The 18247-nt window shown below is 37.8% G+C and overlaps 1 protein-coding gene across 1 annotated transcript in view; it reads left to right on the forward strand.

Annotated features, from left to right (window-relative positions):
• DNAH3 (dynein axonemal heavy chain 3) overlaps nt 1–18247 on the forward strand; it is a 116444-nt gene that overhangs the window by 92649 nt on the left and 5548 nt on the right. Inside the window, exon 41 of the mRNA XM_080830446.1 lies at nt 18222–18229. Coding sequence (XP_080686572.1) covers nt 18222–18229 — 8 coding nt within the window. The remainder of the gene's footprint in view (nt 1–18221; nt 18230–18247) is intronic.

Genomic DNA, 18247 nt, shown 5'->3' on the forward strand with positions numbered 1-18247 from the left:
CAAAGGCAGGGGTTTGCCTGATAGAGTTTGGGTCTTCCGAGCTGACCCACATATATGAGATGGGTGATCCTGAAGTCAGGGTCTTATGGGATGTTTTAACTATGATTTTCATTCAGAAAAGTTGAAAAACCTTTTTTTTTTTTTTTTTTCAAAAATTACCCATAATTCCATCACTCAAACAGGCCCCAGGATAGTTTACTTATGTTTTTTCTTATTCCCTTCTGGTCCTGTTCTATGTGTTTACCTTCATCATATCATGGTGATTATGACATTAATATCTGTTATAATTTTGTCATTGTAACCTAATATCATATTGAAATGTTTCCATTTTTGCCATATACATTATCTTCAAAATGATCACTTTAATGACTAAATATTCTATGTGTGCCATCATTTACTAAAAGATCAAAAGATTTTTTTCTTTTAAGTAGCTTTAATTGTTTTTTTTTTCCTTATCATCATTATAATGTAGAAAATACAGAGAAGGAAATTGCAGAAAATAAAAACCAATGGTAATCCAGTTACCCAGAAATAATCACTTTTAATATTTTTTCTTCCAGTTTATTCTATATTTCTGTACTAAAAAGGGCATCATACTATAAATGCTTTCCAAATAGCTTTACTTTTTGTGATTATTAAATAGTATATAAAGGCCCATGAAATAACTTCTAGAGTGATATATGGAGAGATATTTGTTTTACACTAAATATTTGCATTTGTCAAAATTCAGTGAATATACACTTAAGATTTGTGCATTTCATTGTAAATTTTATATCAAGAAAAAATGTAAACAAATATTGAACAGTAAATTATATAAATGCTCAAGTTTATGAGGAAGTGTATAGATGTATACAATTTACTTTGAAATCTGTCCCCAAAAATAAGATGGCTTAACTGGTAGATAGAGGGGTAAACAGGTATATGATAAAACAAGTGAAAACAAAACAAAACAAAACAAAAACAAAAACAAGTGAAAACTAACGGTAAAATCTAGGAGAGGGTATACAAATGTTTTCTGTATGATGTTTTCAGTATTTATTTTTAAAACTTTACATAATAATCAAAATAAATGAGTGAATAAGTAGGTGTCACCGCCCCTCTACACAATCTTTCTTCAGCATAAGTGGCACACTTCAGGTGATATAGTCATCTGTCAGATAAACTGCATAGAGGCCCTGGACCTTTATTTAGATACTAGTACATTCATTCTTTTTTCTTTTTTTTTTTTTTAAAGGTTTATTAATTTTCTTTATTTGAGAGAGAGAGCAGGGACCGGGGGGTGGCACAGAGGGAGGGGGAAAAAGAAACTCAAGCAGACTGCACTGAGCATGGAGCCAGAGTGGGGCTTGGTCTCATAACTCTGAGATCATGACCTGAGCTGACACCAGGAATCAGACGCCCAACTGTCTGTGCCACCCAGGTGCCCCCTTTTTTCTTTCTTTTGTCTTTTACTCTTCGTCCTCCACTTTACCCTTTGTCTTTTACTTGTTCTTTGGTTTAGAAAATTATTTTTTATTGTGCTAAAATATGCATAACATAAACATTTACCACTTTAGAGGGTGGCTCAGTCGGTTAAGCAGCTGCCTTCGGCTCAGGTCATGATCCCAGGGTCCTGGGATGAAGCTCCGCATCAGCCTCTCTGCTCAGCGGGAGGCCTGCTTCTCCCTCTCCCACTGCCTGCTGCTCTGCTTACTTGTGCTCTCTCTCTAACTCTCTGTCAAATAAACAAATAAAATCTTTAAAAAAATAACCATTTCAACCATTTCAAAGTGTACTGTTTGGCGATGTTATACACTGTTATGCAATTATCACCACCATTGATCTCCAGAACTTGCTTCATCTTCACAGACTAAAAATTCGTTTTCAGTGAACACCATCTCCGCATTTTCCCCTTCCTCTATCCCCCTGGCAACAACTATTCTACTTTCAGTCTCTATAAATTTAACAGTTACCTCATGTAAGTAGAATCATACAGTATCTGTCCTTCTTTGACAAGTTTATTTCACTTTGTAATATTTTCAGAGTTCATCCATGCTGTAACATGTCAGCATTTCCTTCCTTCTTAAGGCTGAATAATACTCCATTGTGTGTATATACCACGTTTTGTTTCTCTGTTCCTCTGTCGGTGGACACTTGAGTTGCTCTCACCTTTTGGCTATTGTGAATAATGCTGCTATAAACATGGCGTAAAATATTTGTTCAAGTCTCTTGCTTTCATTTCTTTTGGCTATATGCTCAAAAGTGGAATTTAGGGATCATTTGGTAATTCTGTATTTAAGTTTGTGAGGAATTGCCACAGTGTTTTTCATAGTGGTTGTACCATTTTACATTTCCACCAACCATGCATAAGAATTCCGATTTCGGGCGCCTGGGTGGCTCAGTGGGTTAAGCCTCTGCCTTCAGCTCAGGTCATGATCTCAGGGTCCTGGGATGGAGCCCCGCATCGGGCTCTCTGCTCAGCAGGGAGCCTGCTTCCTCCTCTCTCTCTCTCTGCCTGCCTCTCTGCCTACTTGTGATTTCTCTCTGTCAAATAAATAAATAAAATCTTTAAAAGAAAAAAGAATTCCGATTTCTCCACATTCTCATGTATTGTTTTGTTTTGCTTCTTATAACAGCTACCCTAAGTGTGAAATGAATCTTGATTTTTTTTAGAAAAAAAATGAATAGGGACGCCTGGGTGGCTCAGTGAGTTAAGCCGCTGCCTTCAGCTCAGGCCATGATCCCAGAGTCCTGGGATCGAGTTCCGCATCGGGCTTCTTGCTCAGTGGGGAGCCTGCTTTTCTCTCTGCCTCTGCCTGCCACTCTGCCTGCTTGTGCTCTCTCTCTCTCTCTGACAAATAAATAAACAAAATCTTAAAAAAAAAAAAAAAAAAAGAGGGCGCCTGGGTGGCTCAGTGGGTTAAAGCCTCTGCCTTCGGCTCAGGTCATGATCCCAGGATCCTGGGATCGAGTCCCGCATCAGGCTCTCTGCTCAGCAGGGAGCCTGCTTCCTCCTCTCTCTCTGCCTGCCTCTCTGCCTACTTGTGATCTCTGTCTGTCAAATAAATAAAAAAATAAAAAAAAAAAAAGAAAAGAAAAAGAAAAAAATGAATAGATCATATAATTAAAAAGATATATGTTTTTAAAAGACAACCACCATTAACATTTTGATAACCATCCTCTTAGACACTTCCCATTTAGACATATATGTACCTTTAGATTTATTTTCTCAAACATGAGATTGTTCTGCTCTTGTTTTCATTCTTTTCTTGTTTTTGCAATATTAACAACACTGTGATGAACAGTGTTCTGGAGGCTACCTACTTGCTTAACCCATGATTATTTTCTTAGGATAATTTCTTAGAAATAAAAGAGCTGAATCAAGGATCAATAAAATTTTAAGATTTGATTGCTAAATTTCCCCTGTGCCTGAGTGTTATCATTTTTTAAAATCTTGGGCAATTTGAAATGTGAAAATGCTATTTCATTTTAACTTTCTTCTTTTTGTAAAAAAAAAAAATATTTTAATAGACTTTAATTTCAGAGCAGTTTTAGGTTTGTAGAAAAAAATGAGCATAAAGTACAGAGTTCCCACATCCCCCTTTCCCAAACCACCCCTCCCTTCCAGTTTCCCTATAATTAGCATCTTGCATTAGTGTGGTACACTTGTTAAAATTGGTGAACCAATGTTGATAAATTATTACTTAACTAAAGTCCATATTTTACATTTTCGCTCTTTGTGTTGTGTACTTTTAAGGGTTTTGACAAATAATATCATCTATTCACCATGACAGTGTCATACAGAAGAGTTTAACATTGCCCTAGAAATCCCTTAGCTCCACCTATCATCCCTCCTCCCCCTTAACTCCTGGCAACCACTCATGGATTTCCTCTCTGTGTAGTTTCACCCTTTCCAGGATGTGACACAGTTGGAATCATAGAGTGTGTAGTCTTTTCAGATTAGCTTAGGCATATGCATTTAAGACCTTTTACATCTTTGCCTTGATAGCTTATTTCACTGAATAATAATCCATTGTATAGCTATTTATCCATTCATCTATTAAAGGTCATTTTGTCTTACTCCAATTTGGGGAAATTTAAAATACAGCCGGTATAAACATTCATGTAAAGATTTTTTATACGGATATAAGTTTTCACTTCCTCTGGTACATACCTAGGAGCATGATTACTGCATCATATGGTAAGCCTGTGTTTAGCTTTGTAAGAAACTGTCAAGTATGTATACCAAAGTGATTGTGCCGTTTCGCATCCTTACCAGCAAAGAATGGGAGTTTCTGTTGTTCTTCATCTACATCTGCCTTAGCATTTAGTGTTATCGGTTTTGGATTTTAGCCATTCTAATAGGTCTGTAGTGGTATCTTGTTTTAATTTGCAATTCTCTGAAGACATACAGTGCTGAGCATCTTTTTTTTTTTTAATATTTTTTATTTTAACATAATCCCTATACCAAATGTAGGCCTCAAACTTACAATCCTGAGATCAAGAGTTGCACATTCCACTGAGTGAGCCAGCCAGGTGCCCCATGGGCATCTTTTCATATTCTTATTTCCCACCTGTATATCTTCTTTGGGGAGTTGTTATTCATATCTATCTCTCCTTTTTAAACTAGATTGTTCTCTTATTGTTGAGTTTTTAGTGTTCTTTGTATATTTTTGATATAAGTCCTTTATCAGATACATATTTATAGATATTTTCTCCCACACTATGGCTTGTCTTTTCATTCTCTTAACAGTATCTTCCATAGAGCATAAGTTTTGAATTTTAATTTTAATTAAAATTAATGAAGTCACCAATTTTTTTCTTTGATAGGTCATGCTTTTGTATTGTATCTAGAAAGTCAGTACCAAACCCAAAGTCACCTAGACTTTTTCATATGTTATCTTCTAGAAGTATTTTAGTTTTGTGTTTTGCATTTAAATCTACTACCGAGGGATTCCTGGCTGGCTCAGTCAGTCAAGCATCTGCCTTTGGCTTGGGTCCTGGGATCGAGCCCCACAAACGGGCTCTCTGCTTAATGGGGAGCCTGCTTCTCCCTCTGCCTACCACTCCCCCTGCTTGTGCTCTGTCTCTTTCTGTCAAATAAATAAATAAAATCTTCTTTAAAAATAATAAATAAATAAATCTATCCATTTCTTTTTTTTTTTTTTAAAGATTTTATTTATTTGTCAGAGAGAGAGAGTACACACAAGGAGGCAGAGAGGCAGGCAGAGAGAGAGGAGGAAGCAGGCTCCCTGCCAAACATGGAGCCCGATGCGGGACTCGATCCTAGGACCCCAGGATCATGACCTGAGCCGAAGGCAGTGGCTTAACCCACTGAGCCACCCAGGCATCCCAAATCTATCCATTTCAAATTAATTTTTGTGAAAGGTGTAAGATCTGTGGCTAGGTTCTTTTTATTTGCTTGTCTGTAGATGTCTACTTGTTCCAGGGCTAGTTTTTGAAAAGACTATTCTCAATTGAATTGTCTTTGCTCCTTTGTCAAAAATCACTTGACTATATTTGTGTGAAAATATTTCTGGATTCTCTGGTCTGTTCTACTGATCTGTCTATTCTTTTACCAATGCCATTATTGTCTTAGTTACTACAGCTCCCTACTAAGTCTTGAAATTAGATAGTGTAAGTCCTCCAACTTTGTTATCCTTCAATATTTTATTGACTATTCTAGATATTTTACCTTTCCATAGAAACTTCAGAATTCAGGGCACCTGGGTGGCTCAGTCGTTAAGCATCTGCCTTCGGCTCAGGTCATGATCCCAGGGTCCTGGGATCAAGCCCAGAGGCTTCCTGCTCTCCCTCTTCCACTCCCCCTGCTTGTGTTCCCTCTCTCACTGTGTCTCTTTCTGTCAAATAAATAAATAAAATCTTAAAAAAAAGTATAGAATCAGTTTTTCAGCATCTACAGAATAACTGGCTGGGATTTTTATTGGGATTGTGTTGAAGCTATAGATCAAATTGAAAAGGGGTAGCATCTGAACAATGTTGAGTCTTCTTATTCATGAGCATGGGTTCTATCTCCGTTTATGTAGATCTTGTTTGATTTCCTTCATCAGCATTTTATAGTTTTCCTCATATAGCTCTTATACATTTTTTATTAGATTTATACCAAGTATTTCATATTTTTGGTGCTAATGTAAATGGTATCATGGTTTTAAATTCAATGCCTATTTTTCTTTTCTGCTATCTAGGAATGCACTTGACTTTTGTATATTAGCCTTATATCCTACAATTTTGCTATAATCACTTTCAAGTTCCAGTAGTAGTGTTTGGTTGATTCTGTTGGGATTTCCTGAATGGATAATCATACCATCAGCAAACACAGTTTTATTTCTTCCTTCCCAATCTTTTTATTGCCTTTTAAAAAAAAATCTAATTGCTTAAGAGAGGACTTCCTGTATGATATTGAATAGGAGTGATGAGAGGGGGCATCCTTATCTAGTTCCTGACACCAAGTATGATGTTAGCTGTAGGTGTTTAGCTGATGTTCTTTATCAAGTTCAGGAAGTTCCCCTCTATTCCTAGTTCACTGAGAGTTTTTGTCATGAATGGGTGTTGGCTTTTGTCAAATGTTTTTTTCTGAATCTATTGATATGGTCTTGTGATTTTTCTTCTTTAGCCTATTTCTGTAATGGATTATGTTAATTGATTTTGTGCCTTACATACCTAGAATAAATCCTGCTTGGTTGTGGTGTATAGTTTTGTTTTGTTTTTTTTAATATATTGTTAGATTTGATTTGCCAGTATTTTGTTAAGGATTTTTGCATCTGTTTTGATGAGAGATACTGTCTATAGTCTTCCTTTCTTTTGGTTTCGGGATCAAGGTTATGCTGACCTCATAAAGTAAATATGCTTTTATTTTCTGGAGAAGACTGAAGGAAATTGGTATAATTTTTTTCCTTAAATGCTTAGTAGAATTCATCATCTGGGTCTGATGCTTTCTGTTGTGGAAGATTATTAATTATTGATTCAATTTCTTAAATAGAAACCATTCTATTCAAATTATCTACTTCTACTTATATGAGTTTTGACAGATCATGTCTTTTGAAGAATTGTTTTATTTCATCTAAGTTATCAAATTTGTGGTCATAGAGTTGTTCCTAATATGCCTTTATTTTCTTCGTAATGTCCCTGGTGTCAGTCCTGATGGTTCCTCTTTTGTTTCCGATATTAGTAATTTGTGTCTTTTCTCTTTTTTCTTGGTTGGCCTGGCTGGAAGTTTGTAAATTTTGTTAACCTTTTCAAAGAAACAGTTTTTGGTTTTGTTGATTTTTATCTGTTGATCTTCTGTTTTCAATTTCCTCTATTTCTGCTCTAATTTTTATTATTTATTTTCTTCTACTTATTTTGATTCAATTTGTTCTTCGTTTTCTAGTTTCCTAAGATGGAAGCTTAGATTATTGATTTTAGAGCTTTCTTCTTTCCTGACATACGCATTCAATGCTATAAATTTCTCTTCAAGCACATCTTTCACTGCATCCCACAGATGTTGGAAAGTTGTGTTTTCATTTTCATTTATTTCAAATATATAAAAATTTCTCCTGAGACTTTTCTTTGATTCATGTATTATTTAGAAGTTTGTTGTTTAATCTTAAAGTATTTGAGGATCTTCCAGCTATCTTTTTGTTACCGATTCCTAGTTTTATTTTTAAAGATTGTATTTATTTATTTGACACAGAGAGAGAGAGATCACAAGTAGGCAGAGAGGCAGGTGGCGGGGCCAGGGGGGCGGGGAAGCAGGCTCCCCCCAGCAGAGAGCCCGATGCGGGGCTCGATCCCAGGACCCTGAGATCATGACCTGAGCCGAAGGCAGAGGCTTAACCCACTGAGCCACCCAGGCGCCCCTGATTCCTAGTTTAATTGCATTGTGCCTGAAAGTATATACTGCATGATTTCTTTTTTTTTTTAAGATTTTATTTATTTGAGAGAGAGAGGGCATGAGAGAGTGATTTCACAAACAGGGGAAGGGGTAGAGGGAAAAGCAGACTCCCCACTTAGCAGGAAGCTGAATGTGGGACCCGATTCCAGGACCCTGGGCTCATGACCTGAGCCAAAGGTAGACGCTTAACCGACTGAACCACCCAGGCATCCTACTGCATGATTTCTACTCTTTAAATTTTTTAAAGTGTGTTTTATGGCCCAGAATGTGGTCTCTCTTGGAGACTGTTCCATGTGAGCTTGAGAAAAATGTATTCTGCTGTTGTTGAAGTAATCTATAAATGTCAGTGAAGTCCAGTTGATGGTGATGGTGCTGTGCAGTTTAACTATATCCTCATTCATTTTCTGCCTGCCATCTGTCAATTACAGATAGAGGGGGATTGAAGTCTCTAACTGTAATATTCAATTTTTCTATTAATTTTTACCATCCTATCAGTTTGCCTTATGTATTTTGGTGTTCTGTTCACATTTGTAGTATGCAAATAGTCTCTAATTTTAATTTCTTCTCTTTTTAATTATAAGTGAGATTGAATTTTATATATATAGCAGCTGTTTGTTTTTCCTATGTTCTGATCGGTTTGTGTTCTTTTTTTTAATGCTCTGTTGTAGGGTTTTGTTTTGTTTTTTTAACAGACTTTAAATGTAGGTTTCCTTTTGTTTGTTTTCCCTGGATTGTGATGAGTCCTTTCTGTCATTGTCATCGAGGGAAAGCTTTATTGTCTGGCTTCCATATATATAATCTCTTTTCTTATTTATGTGTTTTTGTCTTTTTAAGATAGATTTTTTTTTCATTTTAATGTCACCCACAACTTCAGTTATGCTTTTACTGCCTTGAATGATTTTAGTACTGCTGTTGTTTTCTCTTGTTTCCTTGTTATCCTTTCTTAGTGTAACAAAAGTAAGTCACGTTGTCAGGGCTTGAATCCTGCCTCCAATACTTACTAGTCAGCCTTAAGGAAGTTACCTGTCCCCTCTCAATTTCCTCAATTATAAAATGGGAACAGTAATAATAGTATGCAGTCATGGTGTTCTTGTGCAAATTAAGTGAGTTCATGGGGTGCCAGGATGGCTCAATTGGTTAGGCATCCGACTCTTGTTTTTGACTCAGTCATGATCTTGGGGTTGAGATTGAACCCCACATTGGGCTCCACACTCAGTGTGGAATCTGTTTGAGATCCTCTCCCTCTGTCCTTCCCCCATTCATGCTCACTCTCTCTCTCTCTCTCTCAAATAAATGAATAAAATAAACTTTAAAAACTAAATGAGTTAGCACATGTAAATACATTTAGAATAAAAGCATGACATATAGAAAGTTAAATAGTACCGATTTCTGTTGCTGTCTTCTCATCATTGTCATCACCATTCTCATCTCTATTAGCTCATCCATCTTCCTTTTTTATTTATTTATTTATTTTTTAAGATTTATTTATTTATTTATTTGACAGAGATCACAAGTAGGCAGAGAGGCAGGCAGAGAGAGAGAGGAGGAAGCAGGCTCCTTGCCGAGCAGAGAGCCCGATGTGGGACTCAATCCCAGGACCCTGGGATCATGACCTGAGCCAAAGGCAGAGGCTTTAACCCACTGAGCCACCCAGGTGCCCCCCATCTTCCTTTTTAAAATCTCATCTTGCATTTTTATCTTAGCCTCCTTATAACTTTTTTTTTTCTTTTTAATTTTTTAAAATGGTGTCTTTTTGTACTCTATTTAGGACTCCAAACAGTTTCCTGAAATTTGGTTTTGAGTCTTACATTAAGCAAGGTTCAGAGGTATACTCTTCAGGTATAATCTCCATATTATATTCCTTTACATTGCAGTATTTTTTTCACAGTGATTTTATACATTCCTCATCCTTCCAGATCAATCTGTTCGTGCTTTGTGTCCATAAAGATGGTGCACAAAGTAAACTTGACCCCATTCTTGGCCCGCTTTGTGACAACATCTTTCCTTTCCTTCTGCCGCTAGGGGGCTAGTGATGTGTCCAGTTCCCACTCAGTTTCTAGGTAACTTTGCCCTGTAGTATCTGTCTACTGTTATGGCCTTGTTCCTCACTCCACATCCCACTCAACTGATATAAGAAAAACAGAAATTTCCACATGTACTACAAATTGGCTTCTTCATATACCTTCTTTTGCAGCAACTACTTTACTTAAAATTAAGCAAGTTTGATTCTGAAAAGGCCACTCATAAGACTACAGTGACACCTTGCAAGTGATCAATGCAAATTTTCCACAGAAAGTTAAGCTTCATTTTTCAACATGGTAAACATACATCTCTCTTTCTGCTAGTTTTCCAAATTCTCACTGCTTTTGGACATGATCAGGGTAAATAATATTCATATAGCACTTTTATATTTTAGACAGATTTATTCATTTATTTTAGGGAGAAAGGGAGAGAGAGCATGCGTGAGCACAGGGGTGGGGTATGGAGAGAGAGAGAGAGTCTTAAGCAGACTCCCTTCTGAGCGTGGAAACCAACACAGGGCTCCATTTCATGACCCTGAGCCAAAACCAAGAGTCAGATGCTTAACCAACTGCACGACCCAGTGCCCCCTTATAACACTTTTAAAATAACCCCAGATGCTGTAACTCTGCTCTAGAGTAAGGAACAATCGAATGGCCAACATCCAATGTCCACGCGTGATCAACTAATGCCATCTGTTGGAGGCAGCCTTTTCTATTTGTTTCATCTGTGAACATTCTAGAAAAGGGAAGTTCCTCAACAGAGGGCCATCTGTGACTCTTTACTCTGGAAGGCCATATCTCACTGATTCTAAGGTGCTCTGCCTGACTCCTCCTTACTCATTATGGACTGGGACCCTGTTGCCCCTTACAGCTAGAGAAAGATGGCCTGGTGAGGAGAAAATGAAACAGTCCCCCTAAGATTTTTTTTTTTTTTTAAAGATTTTATTTATTTATTTGACAGAGAGAGATCACAGTAGACAGAGAGGCAGGCAGAGAGAGAGAGGGAGAGAGGGAAGCAGGCTCCCTGCTGAGCAGAGAGCCCGATGCGGGGCTCGATCCCAGGACCCTGAGACCATGACCTGAGCCGAAGGCAGTGGCCCAACCCACTGAGCCACCCAGGCGCCCCGAGTCCCCCTAAGATTAATACCTGGCAGGGCAACGGAACAGCTTCCCAGTTTTCTGTGTGGGTTGTAACCTGACTCTGCATCTCAGTGGCCTCTGTTGCCTTTTCTCATGCAATCTTTTGGGGTAAGATTTCCCATTCCAGCTGTAAATTCTGCTTGGATTTTTTTTTCAGGTTTTTTTTTTTCCCAATGACATCATTCCACTTCTTTCTCTTGTGCCTTAATAAGTATTTTAGTTTGAAATTTCGAAGCTCCTAGCCAGAACCCATTTGAATCAAAAGACATGTTTCAAGTACTAAGTATGCCTTTTCTATATATAACAACTTTATTGAGGTATAATTTACATATCATAAAATTATCCCATGTAAGTGTACAAATCAGTGGTTTTTTAGTAAATTTGCATAGTTGTGCAACTGTCACCATAATCCAATTTCGGAACATTTTCATCACCCTGGTAAGATCCTTCAGGCCCATTTTCAATTCATCCTTGTTCCCATTTTTAGCCTCAGGCAAACACTCACCTGCTCTCTGTATATTTGCTTTTTTCAGGTATTTCATATGTATGAAATCATGGAGTAAGAGACCTCTGATGTCTGACTCTGAGTATACTTTATTACCACCTTAAAAAGCTTATAATGCCTTTCTAGCCTTTCCTCAAGGACATGGGTTAAAATTCTCCTGATAAGAGCTCTAGGGAGGCCTCCCCTGACCTTACAGGACATTGTGTTCTAGGTTTTTCATGCTCTGGAGATGTGGTATAAGTGGACTTCTGAGACAAATGCTGGTGGAACTACATTGGGGAGCATATATGGAGGAAAGCAAAGAGGCCTTTGAGGAGTCTCTCAAGGTTGGGGTCATGTAATCTGATATGGATTCTTGTCAACCCAGAGATTTATTTGTCCAAAAAAGTGCTAACTGTCCCTTTATTTGCCCATTCACTGTGTGCCCTTTGAAAACTTACTTCAGGGGCACCTGGGTGGCTCAGTGGGTTAAAGCCTCTGCCTTCAGCTCTGGTCACGATTCCAGGGTCCTAGGATCGAGCCTCCTGGGATCGAGCCTCGCATTGGGCTCTCTGCTTAGCAGGGAGCCTGCTTCCTCCTCTCTCTCTCTGCCTGCCTCTTTGCACTTGTGATCTCTGTCAAATAAATAAATAAAATATTAAAAAAAAGAAAGAAAAGAAAACTTACTTCATTGTTGAAAATTTACCTTATTCTCTCAAGTGCCACAGAGGAACACAGAGTGAAGTAGGGCATGGTCAGAGGGAATAGAATTACCTGGATTTCTACTATTACTACTCTTCTTTCCTTTCTGCCCTCATAACTACACCAGAGTTTGGGTTAAAAATCACAGTGCAGAATGAACCAGAGACCTAGAGCTAAATTGTCTCAGTGCCTATCTGTGCTCATCTATGCTGCATGTTTGACATGTGTATCTCATTACCCTCTACAGTGATTTTCTGAGCTTGACATGAAATCAGGCCCATATTATAAGTATACAAATGGTAACCTTAACCAAGGTCACATAGCCAGTAAATCTAATTTTACTCTGTTGAACTTTTCCTGTTTGGCCTTAGTGTCCCTGTATCAAGCCACAAACTAGCTCTAGCTAAGTCCTATCAGCCAAGGAAGGGAGACAAATACTTTTCTGATTCATGCTTTTAGAGTCTCCTTTTTTAATTCTTTAAAAAAAAAAATTAATTCCATTAAGTAAAAATGACCAAAAAGTATCTCTGTCCATATTACCCTGTCCCAAGTGTTTCAGTTTTCAAAAGATTTTCTCTGTCTTGCCCACCTGATTTCGGCTCTCTAGTTACCATAATGGCATATTTTTATTCTATTTTCATCTGTCATTCTTTTGTTTTTAAGATTGTCTTTGTTTGAGAGAGAGGGAGAGACCACTAGTCAAGGGAAGGGGGGCACAGAGGGAGAGGGAGAAGCAGACTCCCCTCTGAGCAGGGAGCCCAAAGTGGGGCTTCATCTCAGGACCCTGAGATCATGACCTGAGCTGAAGACAGATGCTTAACTGACTGAGCCACCCAGGTGCCCTGATCTGTCATTGTTTCTTAAAAGCATTTTTTATGTTAATACTTAGTTTTTGCAAAATAATCCATTCATCTCATAAGACATAATTTTGACTGGTCTCCTAATGTGAGACATGTAAATTATTTCCAAATTTTTTGCTATCACAGATGGTGCTGCATACTCATGTATAGAGATTATTTTCATTGTGAATTATTTCCTTATGATAAATTCCCAGAAGTGGGATTTCTGACTTAGGCTAAGAACATTTTTGTAGCTCTGTAAGCGTAATGCCAGATTGCTTTCTAAAAGTGTTATGCCAGATTAACTTCTAGGTAAAGCTGCAGAGTGATGTAGGATAACAGAGCTCCCTCCTTTAATACCTAATGAAATAAACAAAATCAATAATAACACAATTAAGCCTAAGCATTTCCCTGCAATAGCTAGGGAAATGATTGATTCTATAAACATCCTGATTCTCTAAACATTGAAAAGTAGTGGACAAAAAGAGAAACATAAGATCTGGTATGCTGCCTTTCCCAACCCAGAACCCACCACACCACACTGTTCTAAGAGCGACGTTGGGAGGAATGGTGGCGAGTTGACAAAATCTTGAGAGTTCTCACTGGTCGTCACCACTGTGGAGAGAAGTGGATTACAGTGGTGCCTGTTGATGCAAACAATGTCTAAGAGAAACCCTTGGACATGAAGCCCCTGCTTCATTGGGAAATGCCATTGCGAAATGCAAATCAATAACACAGTGAGATACCACTTCACAGCTAGGCTGAGAATAATAAAAAAAACATGGAAAACAACAAGTGTTGGTGAGAACATGGGAAAATTGGAACTCTCACATATGTAAGGGAAATGTAAATAGTAGGGCAGTGTTGGAAAACAATATTTGATAATTCCTCAAAACTTAAACAGAGCTACTGTATGACCTAGCAATTCCACTCCTAGGTATATACCCAAGAGAAACAAAAACATTTGTCTACACAAAAACTTGTACATGAATGTTCATAGCAGCATTATTCATAATGGCCAAAAAGTACAATCCAAATTTCCATCAACAGATGAATGAATTAATAAAATAGAGCATATCCATACAATGGAATATTCTTTAACAATAAAAAGAAGTGAAGTAATAATAATACATGCTACAACATTTTAAGAATGAACCTTAAAAATATCATTATGAGGGATGCCTGGGTGGCTCGATCGGTTAAGTGTCTGACTCTTGATCTCAGCTCAGGTCTTGCTCTCAGGGTTGTGAGTTCAAGTCCCACATTGGGTTCCACACTGGGAATGGAGTCTACTCTTTAAAAAAAAAAAAAATGCAGGTTTGACACTGAGACAGTGTAAGTAAATATTAGGGCTTTGTGTTTGCTGAGGCCCCTAATATTGGACACATAGATACTTTCAACACTACTTCCTGAAATAAGTGAATGTGTTAATCAATTAGAAAAATAAAATAAAGTAAAAAATTTTAAAAAACATATAGATAGGTAGATTGATTGATAGATTGAACATGGAGTAAAAGAAGGTAGTCACAAAATAACATATATGATTTCATTTACATGAAATTTCCAGAATAGACATATCTATAGAGGCTGTAGATCAGTGGTTGCCTAGTGCTGGGATTGGAGGGGGAGATGAGGGATAACAGCTAAAAGATATAGGGTATCTTTTCCATATAATGAAATGTCTTAAAATTGGTTATAGTAATGGCTGCACAACTATGCATATTAGTACATCACATATACATATATTTTTTAGTAAATCATTGATATGAGTGACTTTTATCTCAATAAAACTGTCTTTTCAAAGCTTATAGATGAGGTGATAAAACAGAATTAGAGGAAAAGAGGGATTAAAAACCAAAGAAACAGGTGCACCTGGGTGGCTGAGTCAGTTAAGTGTCCAACTCTTAATTTCAACTCAGGTCAGGATTCCAGGGTCATGAGATTGAGCCCCACATTGGGCTCCATGCTAGGTGTGGAGCCTACTTGGGATTCTCTCTGTTCCTTTCCTTCTGCCCCTCCCTCTCACCACCCCCCACCAGGTTACACACACTCCCTCTCTCTCTAAAAAAAAAAAAAGAAAAAAAAAGAAATCTTACCATTTGCAATGATGTGGGTAGAACTAGAGGGTATTATGTCAAGTGAAATAAGTCAAGCAGAGAAAGACAATTATATGATTTCACTCATGTGGAATTGAAGAAACAAAACAGCAGATCAGGGAGGGAAGAAAAAAGACAAAATCAGAGAGGGAGACAAACCATAAGAAACTCTTTTTTTTTTTTTTAAGATTTTATCTATTTATTTGACCGACAGAGATCACAAGTAGGCAGAGAGGCAGGCAGAGGCAGACAGAGGAAGGGAAGCAAGCTCCCCGCTGAGCAGAGATCCTGATGCAGGGCTCGATCCCAGGACCCTGGGATCGTGACCAGAACTGAAGGCACAGGCTTTAACCCACTGAGCCACCCAGGCACCCCAAGAAACTCTTAAGTATAGGAAATAAACAGGGTTCCTGAAGGGGTGGGAGGTGGAGAGCTGGGGTAACTGGGTGATGGCATTAAGGAGGGCATGTGATGTAATGAGTAGTGGATGTTATATACAACTGAGGAATCACTGAACTCTACCTCTGAGACTGTTAATACACTATATGTTAATTGAATTTAAATAAAATAAAAATAAATTTAAAATAAAGAAAAACCAAAGGAAGAAATTGACAATGAAACAATACCATTGATGATCTACATTAGGAATAGCAAGGAATAAAGTGTAGACATCTCAAAAATGGCTTAGAGGGAAGGATTGAGAGTACTACACTTAGTATACAAGAAAATCCAAATACATTAAAGTGATTATCAATAATATGATTGATATGGAGGCCAAACAATGCTAATTCCTTAAGTAGGTAACCCAGTAAGTAGTATAGACAATATATACAAAAATATAAATGAGAAATTGTTCCTAAAATGAACATCTGCTTTAACAAATTATGAGCATGCCATGTTTCAAGAAAAACTGATACAGAATAATTGACCAAAAGACATAGGCTGATTAAATGATTGGGCTTACAGATAAAAGAGATTGCATCACACATCTAGGTAAGGAAACAAAGTCAGTGAAGGGGGAGGATCTGATGGATCTCACACTTCCACACAGCACCTTCGTGCACAGGTAAACGTAAGAGAACAGGCAGAAGTTGGAGGAAAAGGAAATGTGAAATGAGAATTCACTCTCAGCCAAGTCACTGTTCAAAAACAAAATCAGTGACCAATATTACCGAACTTGCAAGAACTTAGAGAATGAAGCACCTATCAGTCCCTTCTTGGGAAAAAAAAGAAAAGAAATCAGCCAACTCACCAATCAGTCAAAATAAAGAACTGTTGAGTGGTCTGTGGTAGAAGCCATAAATTTCTGCATTGACTCTACTGAAAATAGACCTCAGAATAAGGAATGGGAGAATTATGGTTCTCCTCCACAACAAAAGGCACCAGAGGAGGGGAGATGGAAGAAAGAGTGAGTTAATCACCTCATAGCTTATAACCGAATCAATGAAATTGATCTAATGTTGAGTCACTTGAATTTACAAGTGAAATGTAATGTCAGGATTTGCTTCAAAATACTCCAGACAAAGAAGAAAGAAAAGGAAAGGGAGGGGGAGAGGAAGCAAGAGAGGGAGAGGGAGGGAGGTAAATGAATATGGTGGTGGTTGGTGGTGGGAGCATGGATGAGACAAGAATAGCAGAATGCTGTTATTGAAGCCTGATAATGGGTACATGGCAGTTTATTATACTATTCTCCTTACTTTCATGTCTTCAAAGTAAATTTTTTACGTGATAAAAAGTTAAAATACAATCATAGAGTTGGACTAAATGATTTTTTAAAAGCATAATAACTTTAATCCCATTACACTTAAAATTATTCTTTAATTAAGAAGCATCATGCGGCTCCTGGTCGGCTCAGTTAGTAGAGCTTGCAACTCTCAATCGTGGGGTCATGAGTTCAAGCCCCATGTTGGGTGTGGAGTTTTCTGAGAGAGAGAAAGAGCATGCACACATGTACACACAAGTGGGGGGAGGGGCAGAGGGAGAGCAAGAATCCTAAGCATTCTCCACACTCAACGCAGAGCGCGACGTGGGGCTTAATCTCAAGACCCTGAGATCATGACCTGAGCCAAATCAAGAGTCAGACACCTAACCCACTGAGCCACCCAGGGGCCCCCAAAGATTATTTTTCTTTAAAAAAAAAAAAAAAGTTTGTTAGTGCCTGTTGGTGATGGTTAAAAGTTGAATAAAGATTTTTTTTTTAAAGATTTTATTTATTTATTTATTTGACAGAGAGAGAGATCACAAGTAGGCAGAGAGGCAGGCAGAGAGAGAGGAGGAAGCAGGCTCCCTGATGTGGGGCTCGATCCCAGGACCCTGAGATCATGACCTGAGCCGAAGGCAGAGGCTTTAACCCACTGAGCCACCCAGGTGCCCCTAAAGATTTTTTTCAAGTGTCTTGCTAAGAGAATAGATCTTAAAAGTTCTCATCACAAGAAAAAAAATTTGTAAGTGTATGTGGAGACGAATGTTAACGAGACTTATTGTGATCATTTCAAAGAATATACAAATATCAAATCATTATGTTGTACATCTGAAACTATTATATGTCAATCATACCTCAATTTTTTTTTCAAAGAACATCTTTTAGGAACTAATATCTCTTTTTTTTAATTAATTTTTTATTTATTATTATTTTTTATAAACATATAATGTATTTTTATCCCCAGGGATACAGGTCTGTGAATCGCCAGGTTTACACACTTCACAGCACTCACCATAGCACATACCCTCCCCAGTGTCCGTAACCCCACCCCCCCTCTCCCAACCCTCCTCCCCCCCACAACCCTCAGTTTGTTTTGTGAGATTAAGAGTCACTTATGGTTTGTCTCCCTCCCGATCCCATCTTGTTTCATTTATTCTTCTCCTACGCCCCCTAACCCCCCATGTTGCATCTCCACTTCCTCATATCAGGGAGATCATATGATAGTTGTCTTTCTCCGATTGACTTATTTCACTGAGCATGATACCCTCTGGAACTAATATCTCTTGTAGTAAATCATGATTTATCTGAAGTTCAGTAGGTCCTTCGGTTTTACTTCAGTTTTTATTCTCCTTTTCTTCTGCTAGAGTTAAATGTAATGAAATTTAACATC

The sequence above is a fragment of the Martes martes genome (genome assembly GCF_963455335.1).
Source record: "Martes martes genome assembly, chromosome: 18".
NCBI classification, from domain to species: domain Eukaryota; kingdom Metazoa; phylum Chordata; class Mammalia; order Carnivora; family Mustelidae; genus Martes; species Martes martes.